An 18565-nucleotide genomic window follows, 5' to 3' on the forward strand; every position below is an offset into this window, starting at 1 on the left:
CAATAATTGCTTCAACTGGAATAAATGTTAACATGTTCACAATAAAATAAATTCAGTAATAAATTTACAAATTTATTTTTAGTTCCTGGAGGACCTCCGACCTTTGTGCATGTGGAGCCCCATAGTTCTCAGTCTCTGAGAATTACATGGAAGGTAAGCTGCTAAAACATCTTCATCATTAATTCATAGTATGCAATTTTGCACCTAATAAATTTCAACTTCAAAAATACAAATAAAAAAATATCTTAAAAATAAATATTCTATTATAATCTAGTGAAGTTCAAAACATTAACGATTTTCCATTGTTTAATGGACAGAGCAAGTTACATCCGAATACTGCATACATCCTCTGTCCAAAAAGAAACCGAACGTTTGATAGAAAATAAAACACAAGCTAATTATAATTATTCAAATAATTTAATTCAATCAATATACTCTCTCTCTCAGCTTCGATACAACGTTTGCACTGTCAATTAATTAATTAAATGAGTTTTTTATATCTGTTTTTGGGATACTGTTGAGGGTCGTAGTTACTTCCGCTTGAATGTTTTCAATGGTGTCATATTGCTTTCTTTTTCATGAAATGAAGTCGCGCAAATGATCTCGGGAGAAGAGAAAGAAGTCACGGGAGGCTAAATCAGGTGAATATGGCGAGTGATCCAACACACAAACTTGGTTTTTGCTCAAAAACTGTCTCACAATGTTCGAACGATGAGATGTGCATTATCGTGCAAAAGTGACCAGCTGCCTGCATCACGATATTCATGCCGTACGCGACGAATTCTCGCTAACAATCGCTTCAAAACTTCGAGATAAAACTCACCATTGACCGTTTGGCCAGGCGGAACGAATTCTTTGTGGATAATGCCCTTGGAATCATAGAAATAAATCATCATTGTCTTTACTTTTTGACTTCTCCAAGCGATTTTTTTCGGATGCCCCTCTTCTGGTGTTCCCCACTCAGTACTCTGGCACTTTGTTTCGGGCTCATACTCAAAACACCACGTTTATTCCGCCAGTAACGTCAGCAATCACCGGTAGCGATCGTTTCGAGGACGTTTTAGTCCTTACGAGCGGTTTTAGTCAGGCCGTTGCAGTGTTCAATTCGATACATTTTTTTGGTCGTCGGTCAACATGTGGGGAACAAATCGTGAATTCAATTTACGAAGGCCCAAACGCTCGGATAAAATGATGTTCACAGTCGATTTTGGAATCCTCAATTCATCTTAAATCAATCTCACGGATCTTTTCGGGTTTTCTTTGATGACATCACGCACTTTTTGGATGTTAACTTCGCTCAGTCCAGTTTTTGGACGGCCCGGCTTTTCGTCGTCCTCAAGCTTCTCACGACCACTTTGAAATCGCTTAAACCACTAGTAAACGTGAGTACGCGATAAGCATTCACCACTGTATGCTTTGTGATGCATTTGATGCGTTTCGGTAAAACTTTTACTAAGTTTAACACAAAAGTCAATCGCAGCTCTCTGTTTGAAACTCATTTTCGACCGTTCGTCAAAACGCATTGTCACTCTTGACACTATAACTCATCTTCTAATGAAACAAATGTCATAAACAGTTGACACAACACTAATGAAGGTTGCCGCTTTCGACAACAAAAAGATACAACAGGTGACGCCACTAGTTTCTTCTATTTTCGAAACGTTCGGTTCCTTTCTGGACAGAGGGTGTACATAATGTTTAGAATAATCTCGGCTGTTATTTTTCTTTTCTATTTTTGTGAACATGTTTTTCTGCAGTGATTAGCAGTTGATTTCTTGTCTTATAAATATTGCTTGCCAGGGGCAAAGCTATCGTGGAAAGAAACCTCGTAATGTGTGTATGTGTGTGTGTGTGGGGGGGGATGATAACGGAAGCTTATGGAGAATAATAAACGATCAGAGGAAGGCAACAAATTCTGTAAAGGAATTCATCTAAAGCTAATTGGAAAAGAAGCAAAGCTTATGGTGAAGAAAGGGCAAAAATCGTAATATGCCATTGCTTCTTGCATTGATATAATTAATAGAACTAGCATAAGGGTATTTAGAACGAAAGTAAACCTCAAAATGCTGGTAGATGTACCTTGTTTAGCTGGTTAATATTTGCTTGCTTAGTGTATTAGCGTTTCAGCAATACACCAGGTAAGCAAACTCCAATCCTCAACCGGAATTCACAGTACTATGGCATTGTAATGTGTCATAGGATTCATCATAGATACTAATATACATTAGTATCTATGATGAATCCCATATATTTCATGGATAGGATTCACATTAAACATGAATATTTCACCACCGATTCTTTAAGAAACAAATACTGATATCTAATTGACAAAGTCCACAGATGTCGGTATTTGTGATTTCTGTTCACTTTCTTTCTGTTTTTGCTTTGAAAAAGTCAATAAAATCAGACAGTAACTGAATAATTGTAAAGAATGGTTCTTGAAGTGAGCAGTTTCTCGATTAAGATACAGTAGACAGTTTATCATTGTCACTTATACCATGCGTATTTATCTTTGATTGCGAATCTTGTCTCTATTTTTCCACCAAAAAATCGTGGGATTTAAACCCAAACCGAACCGACACATATTTTAGTATATGTGATTACTTTACATCACTTCGAAACAATTTACTCTCATAATTCATGTAAATACATAAATTTACAATTGAGATGCCTCGGCAAATTTTTGTGCAAATCTCATACACTAAATTTTAATAGAACCCGTCCTCTCAAAGTCGGGTTGTTATATACATACGAGTTGGAGATGGAACGAATTTAGTAAGTGCTCATACATTTGCGAAACCTGCCAAAATGCTATTAATATGTATGAACATGAAAAAATTATTCGACGAAGATTACAAGAAAGGTTATTAGCGCTCTGAGTAATTACTAAACTGAAAGCTAAGCTTTATAATGAGAGCAAGCTTCCTTAAGACTATTTCTATGTTATTATAATAATTATCTACTGGAAACCTTCAAAAGAATCACCTTGCCGATCCCCCATAGCTCAGTTGGTATGGACGAAGTCTTTTGGTTGAAAAGACCTAGATTGTGTTCCTGCCTAGGACGCGAAGAATCAGGGCTTTTCAACTGAAGGTAGATTAATCGTTCTCATACGGAGGTGGTAGGGTTTTTCCTCCCGGAAACTCGGATATGTCGTCCTAAACCAAGCAAACCAGCTAGTAGAAAACAAAACACACACACACACACACACACACAACAAAAATATATTACAATCAATATTAACATATTGGTTTCATAACATGATAACAAATACCCATGTGGACATCTCGGTCGTTGTATCATCATACGCTAAATAAATAATCGCCTTACATTATTTCCCCTTCTTTTTAAAAGGATATCAAGAAACTCAATATAGAAGAATATGATTTGGCTCCAGTGATATTATGGTAATCTACATTATCAAGTAATGCTATACTTTTGACTATAACATTTGATGTAATAATCTACAAAAAGAAAACTGTAATTGCTTTTATGATTTGAATGCAGCAGAAATTGAAAGCAAACAATATTTTCGAATCTCTGCTATTCCTCGGAGATATAGAGAGAAGAGAGTGTGTGTGTGAGAGAGAGAGAGAGAGACCGCAATGATGAATGATTATTGATTTTTAAAGTGATATATAAAACGAGTTTATTATTATTATTATTATTATGCATTTTTCTTTTCTGTTATGTAGCCGTCATTGAGATGACAAGAAAGTTGATTACATACAAAATATTTCACATAGACATTTCTATATTTAAAAAAATAAATGCATAAAAATATTACATGACTTTTTTAGGCAACGTAAATCAGAACTGCTTCCTAGAAAGTAATATATTTCTTATTTGTCTTTATTTTTCTTCCAGCCACCCCTATCCCATCTCCAACATGGCAAAATTAAGGGATACTATATTGGCTATAAATTATACAACTCGACAGATCCTTATCTTTACAAGACAATGGAAGTAGGAAACGATTTTCTGTCGGAGTGCATTTTGGATAAACTTAATAAGTTTTCTAAGTACAGTATCTTAATCCAGGCATATAATGCTAAGGGAGCAGGTCCACGATCGGATGATGTATTGGCAGCAACTTTGGAAGATGGTAATGAATTTGAGCAATATATTAACTGAAAGTGTATTTTTTTCCTTATAGATCGTTTTTTTTTTCGTTATTTTATTGATATCTAAGTTATCTATACTAGAAAACCAAAAAAAAATGGAATAATCTAGTTACTACTTGTAGATGAGCTAAAAAATTCTAATAAATAACATCTTGTAATCGATGTTTAGCTTTCTGGCTTGTTTTTAAAACATCCAACAACGTCATTCTCTAATATTTTGAGACGTCAGTGTAGAACTTCATTGTTCCACACAACTTCTGATAGCTAGACGATGTCTTAAAGCACAAAATTGCCCTTCTAAGTACTAATGAAGGAACACTGGTGTGACGCACATACTAATACAAAAGTGCAATCAGATAGATTGAATGCTATCAACATTACTCCTCTGACAAACACAAAACTAATGCTTATTGCTAGATCATTATAGCCGATTCATCTAACAATACCAAGCAGTTATGAAGTTGAAATAAATCCGTATGAAAGCGCTTTCGAGTGTACACTGAAGACGAATTTATAGTTTTCGAAAACATCCAATAATAAAAAGGATCAAAGCAATGGTTTACTTCGTGCAACTTATCAGATCTTTTTTTTTTGCCTTCCGTTCTCTTTGCACCCATTTTTATTGATGTCAAACTTCCCTAACGGCGTTCTTTCTTTGCTATTGCTATTCAACTCAATACCTGCATTAGGGTCTTTGTAAATACGATGTTTCTTGATATTCTAACGACTCTTCTTCTTCTCTAGTTTCCTTGGTTACCGAAAATCGCCTCGTGTCTATTCTAATCCTTATTTTTTTGCCCCGGTTCCGTTTGTGTTGATTCCCTGTCAAAGACGCTCCGTTGTCTGCTCTTAGATGTTTCGTGCGTAGATGCATTTTAGTAGGACTGTTTGAATTATTTATTTCGACTTGTTAAGAAGTTCATGAAGGTGCAACAAACAAATGGTATCCGGAGCTCTTCGACAATGACACTAATACACTAAAGTGCTTTTTTTTTAGCTTTCTTTATATCACACACACACACACACACACACACACACACACACACACACACACACACACACACACACACACACACACACACACACACACACACACACACACACACACACACACACACACACACACACACACACACACACACACACACACACACACACACACACACACACACAAGGAACTCGAATTTAAACCAGAAAGATATGCATACCGAGCAGGAATATTTCGAAAAGTGCTGTGTTGTGGATACCAAGAACCTAAACCTGTTTAAAAATTAATGATTATGCACATTATTATTATTATCATGCTCCTGCGGGAGCAGAGAGTTGGCTGCCGTTTAGAAAATGGAGACCATTTTTAACAATTAGTGGTGGTTTTTTTCTGTTATGATATTATTTGAATTTTCAAGGGGAATTGATCGTTCTCAGCTATTAAAATAATAGTTAGTCGAGTAGCAACTTCTCCCAATTTCTCACGGAGAATGCATTATTAACAGCTCCATATACAGTATTTGGCTCACTTTATACAAATAGCAGCCTTTCCCGATTTGTTAACATTTGACTCACTTCTATATTTTGGTACTGATAGTACTGAATTTCTCATCGGACATTAAGCAAAGTACTTAACACCTACCTTCTAAATTTGGTTGTAATTGGTTGATATTTGGTTATTATTTGTATTTAAAGATCACGTTTGGAAGGATGTTTAGTGTTAAGTACCTCTGTCAAAATAACAGAGGTAGAGGGATAATATTCACCTTTGAACCGGAGTTACAGCAGGTGGGATATTGGTTCTAAAATTCTTATAATAACAGTAGTTAGTAGCATTTTGATATTTGAGTTAAGGGTGACTACCGTTGATTATTTTACTAATTCGGAGAATACATAATTAATACCTCCTTAACAATACTTATATATATATATATATTTTTTTTTTAAATTAAAAAAAATATTTTATTTATTTATTATTATTATTATTTATTTTTTTTTTTTGCAGTTCCCGATGAAGCGCCTTACGGAATACTATGTTCTGCAGTAAGCTCTCAAAGCTTGCAATTATCGTGGGTGGCCCCAACGAAGAGTGCACTGAATGGTGTTTTACAAGGTTATAGGATCATTTATAACAGATCGCAAAAACTTCCAGGTAATACACACTTATTATTGTTAAGTCAATTGAATTTGAATTGAAATAATATATAAATAGTATTATATATTATCAAAAATATTCCTTAAATGTAACAGTTTATAATGTTAAGATTTGTGTGTTCAATTAATGAAAATCACCAACGTTTTTTCTCGTTTGCAGATTTGTTATGATTGAGTATTCCACGTTTTTATTGAGAAACGGCTATCTAGTTTTGACAACTGCTATTTTTATTTAATCCACCGAAAATGTAATTTAATTTTAGATAAAAAAATAATCTCTGTAAAACTGATTCTATTGAAATGAAATTGTTTATATACTGTTTAAAAAAAATAATAATAAACATGGAGTCTCCGTAGCACAGTCGGTTTCTACAATGTTTTTTTTTTTTTTTAGTTGGGAAGATTTGGGTTGGAATCGCGTCTGCTAAGCGAAGACTTTTATCAGGACTTTTCATCTGAAGGTGGTTTAGTAGGTCTCACGAGGAGGTAGAAGGGTTTTTCATCCCATCAAGCAAGCATACCCGATAGAAGAACATATTAAACACATGCAATATACTTGCAGACACAAGAGGCTATGACATTGGAACGCAGGTCAATCTCAATGAAGGGCGTGCGTTATCTAAACTCCCTGAGCTACAGAGGCTCTTCAGAAAATTAACCTTGCTACAAATATGAAGAAGTCTTTGAACTACTGAGGAAAGAGGAAATTAACTTGGCATGAAGCACTAATTTTTTAATGCTTGGCTTCATTTACAGCACTTGGTAAACACCAAGTGCTGTAAATTTCCGGTAAACTCCAACAACTAATTAAAACGGATATCTGAAGCCTTCAAAAATAATCTCATTTTGAATTATAAAGTGTGTTAGGATCGTGTTGAATAATAATCATTCTGATTATTTCTGGAGTATTTCTGTCATCTTTAGGGACTGTAATTCATCACTCAGGAATTAAACACAGATGCTTGGCTTAGGATTGCTTAGATTTCTTGCAGAGGCAGTAAGATCAGTAGCAGGTGTTATACACTGTTAAATGCATGTATTTTTGGACTTTTATCTGTTTTTTGAAAAGTATACTTATTAAAAGAAGCAAAAATTATAACCAAGTAATTCTAACTCAAAAACAAATTAGCAAATTGTTCCTATCAGACGTAAAATGTAAACCAATATCTCTTTCGCAACAACTGACCCATGAACAGCAACAACAAAAATGTAATAATGTATAACACAGAGGACTGTACAGTTACTATGGCGATTAATGATAATTTTGAGTTGCTTTCCTTTGTCTTTCTTTGGGAATTGTATACTGTTTGTATAAAATGTAAATGGCCTTTTCTGTTTACGTTTCACATATTTTATGCAAATTTCGTCAACGAAAGAACTAAATATAAAATAAATTAAAATAAATTTGCACCCTGGATGGATTAAGAGCAAAGAAACTCGTAATCATGCTATAAAGGAGACCAAGTATGAGGTTTCAAATTCAGTTCTGGTGTTAAATAAGCAAGATGGTTTCATCTCCCAGGTCTTACACCGTGTAAAAGAAAATTGTCTATCACCTAAAGGCTTTAAAAACGTGTCATGTCGGTATTATAACCGGCAGCCTGATGGTAGTAAAGCGGATACACTATTCTTTCGACCATTGCATTGGCACTATATATATAAAATATATATATATATATATATATATATATATATATATATATATATATATATATATATATATATATATATATATATATATATATATATATATATATATATATATATATATATATATATATATATATATATACGCTGCCCTATTAAAAGTTATGGTGCGCCTCTCTCGTCGCAGTAAAATGGATGTGACTGCACAATATACACATTTTATGGCCGATAAAGAAGGTTCGTGATGCACGTGCAAGTCATTTCGATCTTATATGCCGAATGATGAGGTCACGGGAAGAGATAACTGCGATTCAGAATGTAATGATGGATTCATTTGAAGAACATGTCTGCCTGTGCGTGGCACAATGAAGCAATTAATCATTCCCAAGTTTGCAGTTGGCAACGTATAAAAGAAATGAAACACCACAAGTAATAGTGAATTCCTGACATGTAACCTGATGGAATGAACATGATACTACCGTATACTATAGGGTTGCGAATGTCTTCTCTGTGAATGAGTTTAAGAGCTACTGTGTGAATAATGGTCAGTGAGGGCCTCTCACGATGCGTTTTTGGACTTAATAAACTTAATGGAGATGCCATAATAATAATAATAATAATATCAAGATTAATGGATTATTTTTAGTCACAATTCATTCATTTTTATTTACAAAACAATTTGAAAAAGTTATAATAATTCCTCCCTGGGCTAGTTATATAATTTGCTGCTTAATAATTTCTGTCTGTACAACTCTCGTTCAATACATTTGCACATGGTAGCCTATCATATTTAGCTGGCTTAAAATATCGCATGCATGTTATAGGAATAAATATCGAATGGCATTCAATGATCCTTGGCAAGTAGTTACGTAATTTGTTGAGTTAGCACCTCTTCATGCATTTCACGGCAGTCAGAATTATATGGATATTATAAATGCTTTAATTTTTCTTTCAGAGAAGCAGCACACAGGAAATATAACCACACAAAAGACAAAATTCACTCTCCACGGACTAGAAAAATATACTAATTACAGCATAAGGGTTCTTGCATTCACTGCAGCGGGGGATGGCGTGATGAGTGAACCTATTCATTGCAGGACATTAGAAGATGGTATGAAGCCCACTCTCTCTTATTATCCTTCTACTAAATTTTCTTATAATTAGCGTTTTATTAATTTTCCTATTGTTATCCTTGTTATTTATATTTGATTTCATTCTTTTTTCACTCTTCTTTCTTTTCATCTTACTGTTTTTCGTTTCCTGTTTTTTTTCTGCTAATCTCTATTTTCTTTTCTCTCATTCTTTATTATTTGTTGTTTTATAAAGCTTCATTGAAATATTTTAATAATTTTAATTGTTTTTTTTTAATTCCCAATATTTAAAGAACATTTATTTGTCTTTTAGTTCTCCTCTGATATATTCCTAAAATATTAAAATGAGATATCATAAAGTTTATGCTAATAATGTTATAATAATCATCATGATACAGTTAAACATTTTTACATTAAATTAGGAAAGTGTAATTTACTATCGGCTTGTATATAAAAATCTTATCAGAAAAAGTTTCGAGACTGATTTTGTTTCTGACACACGTAGCCCAGTTATTCAGTACATGTCGTTAGTAACTGACGCAAATATCAATAATAAATTGTTACTCTACATCCAGTTTGTCATTTGAAAATCAGGACAACTGATTCGGGACAATTGATCAGGACAAGTGTATTATATAAAAATAGGTAAAGCGCGAATACGTGAACGAATGCAAAATTTTAATCATTATCAATAGCAGTATACGAAAGGGTTTTCTAGTGGTTTCTCCATTTGAAAACGCATGATTTTTGGTTATTTTTCTTTGATCCTGAAAGTGATGTGTATTGTGCGTAAAAGCCAAAAATCCGAACGATTAATGAATATTTGTGCTTGTAAGTTTTGAAGTGCAACTTCGCAATGTGTTAATCCCAAAATGCGAAAGTAAATATCTAACGAAATGAAAATGCTCCATAACAATGCTTCAGCACATTCAGTCCATTTTATAGTGCAGTTTTATTTTGTCAGAAGCATTCCACGTGTGAAATATACTCATTCATCAGGTATGACTCCTTATGATATTTTCATTTTTTCTCAAGTTAATAGTATCATTAAAAGATTTGTTGATTGGACACAATAACAAATAATTATTATCGGATGCATGAAAATCAGGATGCATTATAAATTTAAAGTTAAATTAGATAAAGAATTCCATATGGCAGTGGTTGAAATTACTCGCTTCTCAAGTTACCAAACAATTGCGTGTTGATACATTTAAAGGTTGCATAAATTTAGAAACGTAAAGAAATACCTCGATCCAATTCTCCTCCGTCCAAGACGGATTGAGTCCTCTAATTAGGAGTTTAAGCAATCCACGCGGACCGTTTGCCGCTCCTCTGTTGCATCCCTTTGTTTGCACGGGGGATCGGTTTGCCGGTTTTCAGGGGGGAAAACCCAATTCGAGAGAACTGGGTTTTTTTCCAATTCGAGGGAATTGGGTTTTTCACAATTCTTTCCAACCAAAGGGTCGTTTATATGAACTAAGCTACAGGTCTTTAAAGAAAAAACATTTAAAGAAAAGAAAAGAAAAAAATTCAGCCAAAATGTCTTAAAAATATGGGAGTAAAATTATTTGAAATATTATCCAGTTGTAAGCATACGTTAACAAAGGTAAATTGTGAAAAGAATTAAATGAAACCTTATAAGTCGACTCATCCCTTATCCTTTCATTTATCTAATTTATAATTACATTAATTTTTAGTTTACTAAGTACTTCTGATGCACTTTTATTGTTCCATTGTTGTATGTCGTTATGAAATAAAAAACATAATTGCTTTTATGGTCAGTTGTTCTTTAGATAATGAAAAATTGAACAAATGAAAAATATTACCAAAGAAACACATACTTAAAACACTAATTAAATATTCTAATTATATATATATATATATATATATATATATATATATATATATATATATATATATATATATATATATATATATATTTCCATTAAAGTGCCAGGAGAACCGTCAGATGTGAAGGCAGCTGTCATGGCGAGTGATGCTGTGTTAGTAAGCTGGAAAACACCTCTCCATCCCAATGGTATCATACAGAAATATACGCTTTATATGAGAGCTGTGGTTTATGGAGTCCAGGTAAAAACTAAAATGGCTTTTATGTTACTCTGCGGTATAGGTACTTTGCAATCATCTTGATCATTTTAACTCTCATTTATAACTATCGATCAATGAATTTTGCATGCAGCAAAATCTTGAATCTAGAAGTTATTTAATTTTTTTGAAAAAGTTGAAGCATGCTTGTTAATTCAGGATTATTGAGTTTTACGAAAGAAAAACTCATGGCATGTTTTGTGAGGTGATGTAAAACATGCATAGCAGTCTGAATATTTCCTATACTGTTTAATATTTGCAGAAGTAAATAATCTGTGATCAGTTATTCTCAACAGTCTGATAAAAGTATATATTTCTAGAATAAAACGAAGATTACCGTAGCTCCAGATGATCTCTTCCATGAAGTTAGAGGACTTACACGTGGCCAACGCTATGAATTCTGGGTAACAGCTTCAACAAACGTCGGAGAAGGAGATCCATCTGAAATTGTAGTTCAGACACCATCTCAAAGAGGTAAATATTTGTATACGAGACAAGTATCTAATCATTGACCTGTAACTGTATACATTGCTATAGGCCAAAGCGCTTGTTACAATATTTGTATATAATTTTGCATAGCTCCAGCCCGTATATCGTCTTTCACCAGTGAAGTTCTCACATCGTGGAGAAGAGACGTCGATTTGCCGTGCAGAACGGTTGGGTTACCCACGCCCACTAGAGAATGGAAATTGAAGTATGTATACAAAACATTTTAAATTACAATTTCAACCTCTAATGCGACTGAGTTAATCTTTATACTTGAGAATTCATGTTTTTAAGAATAATAACGCAGATATTAACTAAGTTGGAAATGACGCTGCACAGGATTAGTAACAGCATGCTCCGGTATCTTTTCTTAGTATAATATGTGAACAGCTCTATTAATCATTAATAACTCATTTAATGGGAAGCATCGTTATAAATACATGGCATAACAGTTTACGTTGAAGATTTCCTACTTATTAGGCTAATTAGAGAACTGTTTCCAAACTGTACTGCATTTAGTTTAAGACGTGATCCCCGAAAAATAGATTACTCGCCATTTAAGTGCTCAGAAAACAATTCCTGGACACTTCTGAGTTTCAATCTCCGGAATTCCATAAGTCTTATATGCATACATAAAGAAATTATCGGGAACTGGATCCGGCAAGCAGAGTGAATTCTATTTTGATAACCAAGGAATATTTTTAGGACGAACATGCACTAATCATAAAAAGTGCTTTGAGGCGTTTCTAATTTTTTGTAGTCGTTTTCTACAGCACTTTTCCGACTACAAATCTGTATTAACTTTGAATTAAGTAATTAAACTGTGATCTATTTTAGTATCTCAGTTGGAAATATTTGGTTAATGTCTAGTATATTGTAAAATAACTAAAAATAACTAAAATTATAAAATTCCTCCCTAGTAAACATTTCATTGCACGAAAGAGATGCCGATGAGCACTTCGCATACTTGCATTAAGGGTTTTGCTTTTAACTTCATCACACAATTTAACAGCTAAATATAATCCTAATACTCCAATGTCTGTTGTACGTCAAACGATTATAAAGATTAAGAGTTTTGTGACATCCAAATTTAAAACAACGGGGAAGAATGAATTCATTTATCCGTATAATATATGATATTTAGTTCAGTGTAGCTCACTTTCTTTATTGAAAAGATTTTAAATTTTCTCTGTATTACCTTATCATAACATAAGTTGTTGTTTTTTTTATTTTTATTTTCAGTGGACACAGTATTACAGACAAGGAGAGATTCATCCTCTTGCCGACAGGAATACTAAGAATTGAAGATGTCCAGAGTATTGATGCGGGTAATTACTCGTGTCATGTTCAAAATATATACGGTTCTGATGAGATATTCTACACAGTAGTAGTCGAAGGTAAGATTTTTCCTACAGAAATTCGAAAATGAGGAATTAAGTAGAATGTTCAATACTTTTTGTCCCACATTCAATATAAAAACATTATAGTAGCGACTTATAACTGTTATTCGGAGAGTTATATTAAAGAAAACAAAAACATTCAAAACGAGTCATAGTCAAAAGGAAGATACTTATCAATTTGGCAGTCGTGATATAAAAAGCATGGGCAAAACAAAAGTGGAGAATTACCACTCGACAATAACATCAAATAAATTGCTCCTCATACGTAGAGTTAGACTACATTGTGCATTTCAGGAAGAGTAAGGAACCGATTCGTGAGCATATCGCGTATTTGCCCTTCTACAAATAGTTTCTGTATTTTTTATTTGAATCTCACTCAAAAAGGTTTGTAAAACTCTCACACATTTAGACCACTGAGTGGGCTAAGGGTTAGATAATACAGTTCTCCTGTTCTAGATGCCAAATACGAAACTTTTTTCAAGCCCCTTAAGCAGTGTGCTGGTATCACACCTGCGATGAAAATCGTCTATCACCTGAAAACTTTCAGAAACATCTATATCTTCAGTTGGATTCTAATCCACACTCCTTTGGTTGGATAGTGGGTATGCCATCAACTCGGCAGTTTTCGCAGATATTCCATTTACTGGAGATCAGTGAAAATCGTCCAAACTTTGGCTTGAAAGCAGTTAGGGTTAATTTGACATGCTTCAAATTATTCATGCATGTAGAAACAAAAACAAGTCGACTGAAGAAAATTTACCTCTGTTTTTTTTAAAGGTTGGCCTTCCCTTCATCTTGCTTTTTATCGTTTCCATTTTGTTTCTGAAGAGGTTTATATTCCGTCTCCGAAAGACCCTATCAGACCGGTTTACTTATCCTGGCCTAGAAATTCTTTTCCTCATAAACATGATTTAAATCCTCGTTTTTAGGTAAGAGACAATTTTCGTTGCCATATAAGACAGCCGTCACTACCTCTGATAATTAAAAGCCTGAAGTGGTTTGGAAAATAAATGTAATGTGTCCTAATTTGAGTTTGAGTCCACTGACGGAGATTTACAACCTTTCGTGAGACAGCATCACAGGAAAAGAAATGTGAGAGAGAGAGAGAGAGAGAGAGAGAGAGAGAGAGACCTGAAGTGGCAAGGAAAAATACAAGAATGTAGCAAGTGATATTCACTTGAATTCAAGTATACTTGAACACTTGAATACTCAAATATTGGACAGAGACCGCACATATCTAGCGGACACCACTGCACTGCATCTAATCTGAAAGCGAACACGGAGGAATTCGACATGAAATGCGAGCAGTCTTCTACAAAATCCCCGATAACATTTCTACAAACCCCTGTAATCCTAGCATAAACAGAGGATTAACAGTGGTAAACATATTAAACCCCCTCTCTTGCAGATTAACCGAGATGTCATAGTAACAGGTTACATGGCCAAGTTAATTTTAATTCACGCTGTTCCATAACAGGGTTGATTGGTTGTTTGACTGGGATCAGGATGTGCAAACATATCCAAAGTTAGGATCCTGTTTGTGTTGTATCTACAGTTCAGGTAGGTGGTGTAGAACAATAAGCTGTGGCGACATCTACTGGGAAGAACAGTGTACTGATGTAGAGTTTTGGAAGGTTGTGTGATATTCCAGTAGTACTTGTGCCTATTATGTGACCATGGAAATTAATTAGGTATTTCATACGGCATGCTGCTCTCACAGATTATATATGGGGAGATTAGCAAGGATTATATGGAAGTTATATAGTTTATATTGATGTGATATTATTTAAAAATAAATCAGCTAAACAGTGGATATTATTAATTACATTTACTTAAATTTAGCATGAAACGAACTCGTAGCTATGGAAAAAATAGGAAAAATACAGCTGATAATTGTAACTTTTTTTAGACTTGGTAGTACTTATGTTTTACCCATTTCCTTCAGAGAATAAATAGCTCGCAAAACGTAGGAAATTAACAAGTACAAGGCAAGAATGAATCATACATTTAAATGAATATATTTTATTTAGTAATTTAAACAATGGGAATTGAAGACAGAATTACGATGAAGGTTTCGCAGGATTTGATCTTGTTCAGGATTTGAACTCAAAGTTCACCAACCATCGCCAAATTAATTGTAACTTATACGATCATAGGACGACATTATTAACGATTAGATAAAATTGAACACAAATCTCTCACTATTTCAGATATATTTTAAGTAGAATATACTTTAATTCGTGAAAATAATAAAATTCCCGGAGATACTGAGGATACCGAGGATAGATTCGTTTTCAATTTTATTTAACTGTTAATAATGTCGTCTCTTGATTGTATGAGTTATCAAATAATTTGGCGATATTCTGGAAGTTTTTCTTGTTGGAATTTTCAGTTTATAAAAGAAAGGGGGGGGGACACCATTAGAAATATGTACAGCACGCTAAAACTATACCCTATTCAGAATGCGCTTTATTCATGAATATCAGCTTGAGTAGTCCCAAATAGGCAATGATACGCCCAAAATATGCCCAATTATTTTTTTATAGAAAAAAAATCATTAATAATATTGGCGCCCTAAAAAAGTTTTTGTGATGAAGAAAATAGGAGACCCAACACTAAATCATAACAATCTACTCCTTTAATTTTGTCCAGATTACACTAATTATTAATTTGGTGTTTATTTCTTTAATAACACAAACTATTAATGGAAAATCCTATTAGATGATTTTAAATGGAAAATGAGGCTAATAATAGGCATTCACTTCAAAAAAATATATCTGACAGAGTCTGCCTATTCTTTAAAAAAAGGCACGGTATTCTTCAGTCCTAAAAAATCTCAATTATTAATAATTTTGAATTTCAATACTGACATATTGAAATACATAGGACGGGGGACTCAAGTAGATTTGATAGTAACAGGAGTAATATTTCATTAATCACAAGTGACTACTGTAATTTGAAGAGTCGTTTAGGCCTATTGAAGTCAACCGTTCACACAAGATCTATTCCAATTTTATTTAAAAATATCTAAAGAGGAGATGAAACAGATTTCATTATGATTCCTAGAATAGAAAAAATGACCTGGCCATCTTGTTTGGCAATTGTACCAAAAGAATTTCTCTTCCTTCTCCACGACCTAATATTCATACATTACCCGCTATATACAGGGTGTTCGGGATAAATTTGACAGTTTCGTAAGGAAAAAGAAAATCTTCTTTGTATCTATTAAATTTAATGAATTGACAAAAAAACATTACAGGCAGAGTTAATTACAATACTATCAACAAGATTTACTCAAAATAACCACCATTAGCATCGATCACAGCTTCAATTCTGCTTCGGAACCTCGAACAAGCTGATGCTACAGTCTCCCTGGGAAGGGCCGCAAAAACTGTTTTAATTTTATCCATTAACTGGGCTTTTGTATTACTGGAAGTGCGATTGGTGTCTTTTTCAACTGCGCCCCATACAAAATAATCCATGGGGTTAAGGTCTGGGGAGTTTGGAGGCCAAACATTTGGACTGGTGAAGTCGTAGAAATTTTCAGACAACCATTTTTGACTTTTCCCAGAGGTGTGGCAAGGGGCCGAATCCTGCTGCCATACATACGGCCTACCATTGGTTACCCTTGTTATCCAGGGCTTGACTACAGTTAGCAACTCCACGAACAAAGCCCGAATTCCAATGCCAGGGTTCTTCAACACCTGTTCCTGCAGATTTGCGAGGAATTCTGCTGTACGAACGCAATCAGATCGTCTGCTAGGGATCTTTCTTCTTGCTACATCCTCGTAGTCACCATTGCAAGTCTCTAGTTCATGCCTGATTGTTTTTACTGTATTCAGGGAGCATTGGGCAGCAGTCGTAATATCCTTATTTTGATGGCGGGCACGAATCATCATGATACAAGTTATTCTCTTCCATGATTCAGGTGGGTTCCAGCTATCCATCCTTTCTGACATCTTGTATATAAATGAAGAAGGGTCCAAACTTTTAAATGAAGAGAAGTGTGTGTTAATACATGTAACTTACGGAAAAATATAATTAATTATAAATATGTCAAATTTATCCCGAACACCCTGTAGGTCAAGTCACGGATACTGTTCTATATATATACAATAACAGAAATAAATTATATAAATATAGAACCTAACTAAACAGCTTTCAAATCACCTTTTGTACGTGTGGAATTTATATATCTAAAATGTCAATAAATGACACCATATATTGTATAATGTGTATTTTCATATGTTATTAAAATATCAGTACAGTAGTGATTGACATTTTTTTAAAAAATAATAATGAAACACAGAGCTACTTACAATATTTCATTTAAGCAAAATAGATAATGTGGTTTTTCAAATCATAATAGTGATAAATTGACGGTTCTACAGATTTAAGTAAGTATATGTCGACTGTTTATAGAGTTGTATATCTAATCCATGCTTAGCAAGTTCATCTTAAAATATTACAGTGTCAAAGTGTAACGAAATATGATATAAATATAAACTATGAATAAGAAATCAATCAAAATGCTAATATTTCTATATTTATGCTACAATGTTTTAAAGTTATTTATTTAATATTCGTTTTCTATTACTGCTTTTACAGTGGGTCGACGTTCTCTGTGTAAGTACGTCAAAACTCTTTTAACTTAGCATTCGTGGGTGTGTTATCCCCCTCTTTATTCCCCTTTTTTTTTGTATTTTTTATTATTCTTATTTTTTCTTTTCTTTCAGTCAAAGATTGCATGCAGAATGCCACCGGCGCAAAATTGTCCTAGTGATTTACGACTAGCGGCATGAGACGAATGCATTATTGATGTAGCACCTACTTTATCAAATATTATTACGTCTTGCACTCTACAAAATTGACAGCAACAATAAATTTTAACTTTTCTATTTCCACACATCCATATACGCATGAATGCAATTTTAGGCATTTTCCTTTAATATAGCAAAAATCGATGGTACCTGTCACTTTATTTTTAATGTTGCTGCTGCTCGCTTTCATAGTTCAGACGAAAAGCATGGCTGTTTTTTCGTACCTGCTAGTTTATAACTTCATTTTCTTAATGTAATATAGTACATTCTTTATAGCATTTTTCTAGAACTCATTACTATTCCTGCTTAATAAATTTGTTCTCCCATCCTAAAGACAGGCACAATTATTCTTATATAATAAACTGCTATAATTTTTTGGGAGTAAATGACCGAATTATTTTCAGGTTACACGCATAGATTATACAAAATTTGAGTCGAAATTAAATGCGAAATAAAAATCCAATAAATAGATTGAAAGTTGAAGGATTGATTAATTGAGATTTCGAAGATTCAATGATAGTCATTTGTTAATGACTATCATTGAAACACTGCCTTTATTACTTATTAACTCTTAATCGACTAATAAAAAAATACTATTATAAGACGATTATTATAAAAATATTAATTAATAGACTTTGTTACCTTTTCAATAAAAAATGTAACAAAATTCATTCCATTAATTGGTTATTTAGAGAATTAAAAATAGGCGCAGATCTTTTTAATGATGTATTATCATATTATAAACGTAC

The 18565-nt window shown here is 33.5% G+C and overlaps 1 protein-coding gene across 1 annotated transcript in view; it reads left to right on the forward strand.

The window, feature by feature from the left end:
* Positions 1–18565, forward strand: part of LOC150106756 (cell adhesion molecule Dscam1-like) — a 126623-nt gene that overhangs the window by 64746 nt on the left and 43312 nt on the right. The window contains exons 17-25 of the mRNA XM_090393475.1: positions 83–153; positions 3868–4105; positions 6118–6264; positions 8884–9024; positions 10956–11095; positions 11431–11584; positions 11690–11804; positions 12839–12993; positions 14071–14088. Coding sequence (XP_090249601.1) covers positions 83–153; positions 3868–4105; positions 6118–6264; positions 8884–9024; positions 10956–11095; positions 11431–11584; positions 11690–11804; positions 12839–12993; positions 14071–14088 — 1179 coding nt within the window. The remainder of the gene's footprint in view (positions 1–82; positions 154–3867; positions 4106–6117; positions 6265–8883; positions 9025–10955; positions 11096–11430; positions 11585–11689; positions 11805–12838; positions 12994–14070; positions 14089–18565) is intronic.

This window comes from Typopeltis vanoorti, chromosome 5 (genome assembly GCF_054136105.1).
Source record: "Typopeltis vanoorti isolate ZY-2024b chromosome 5, IOZ_Tvanoo_1.0, whole genome shotgun sequence".
Taxonomy (NCBI): Eukaryota; Metazoa; Arthropoda; class Arachnida; order Uropygi; family Thelyphonidae; genus Typopeltis; species Typopeltis vanoorti.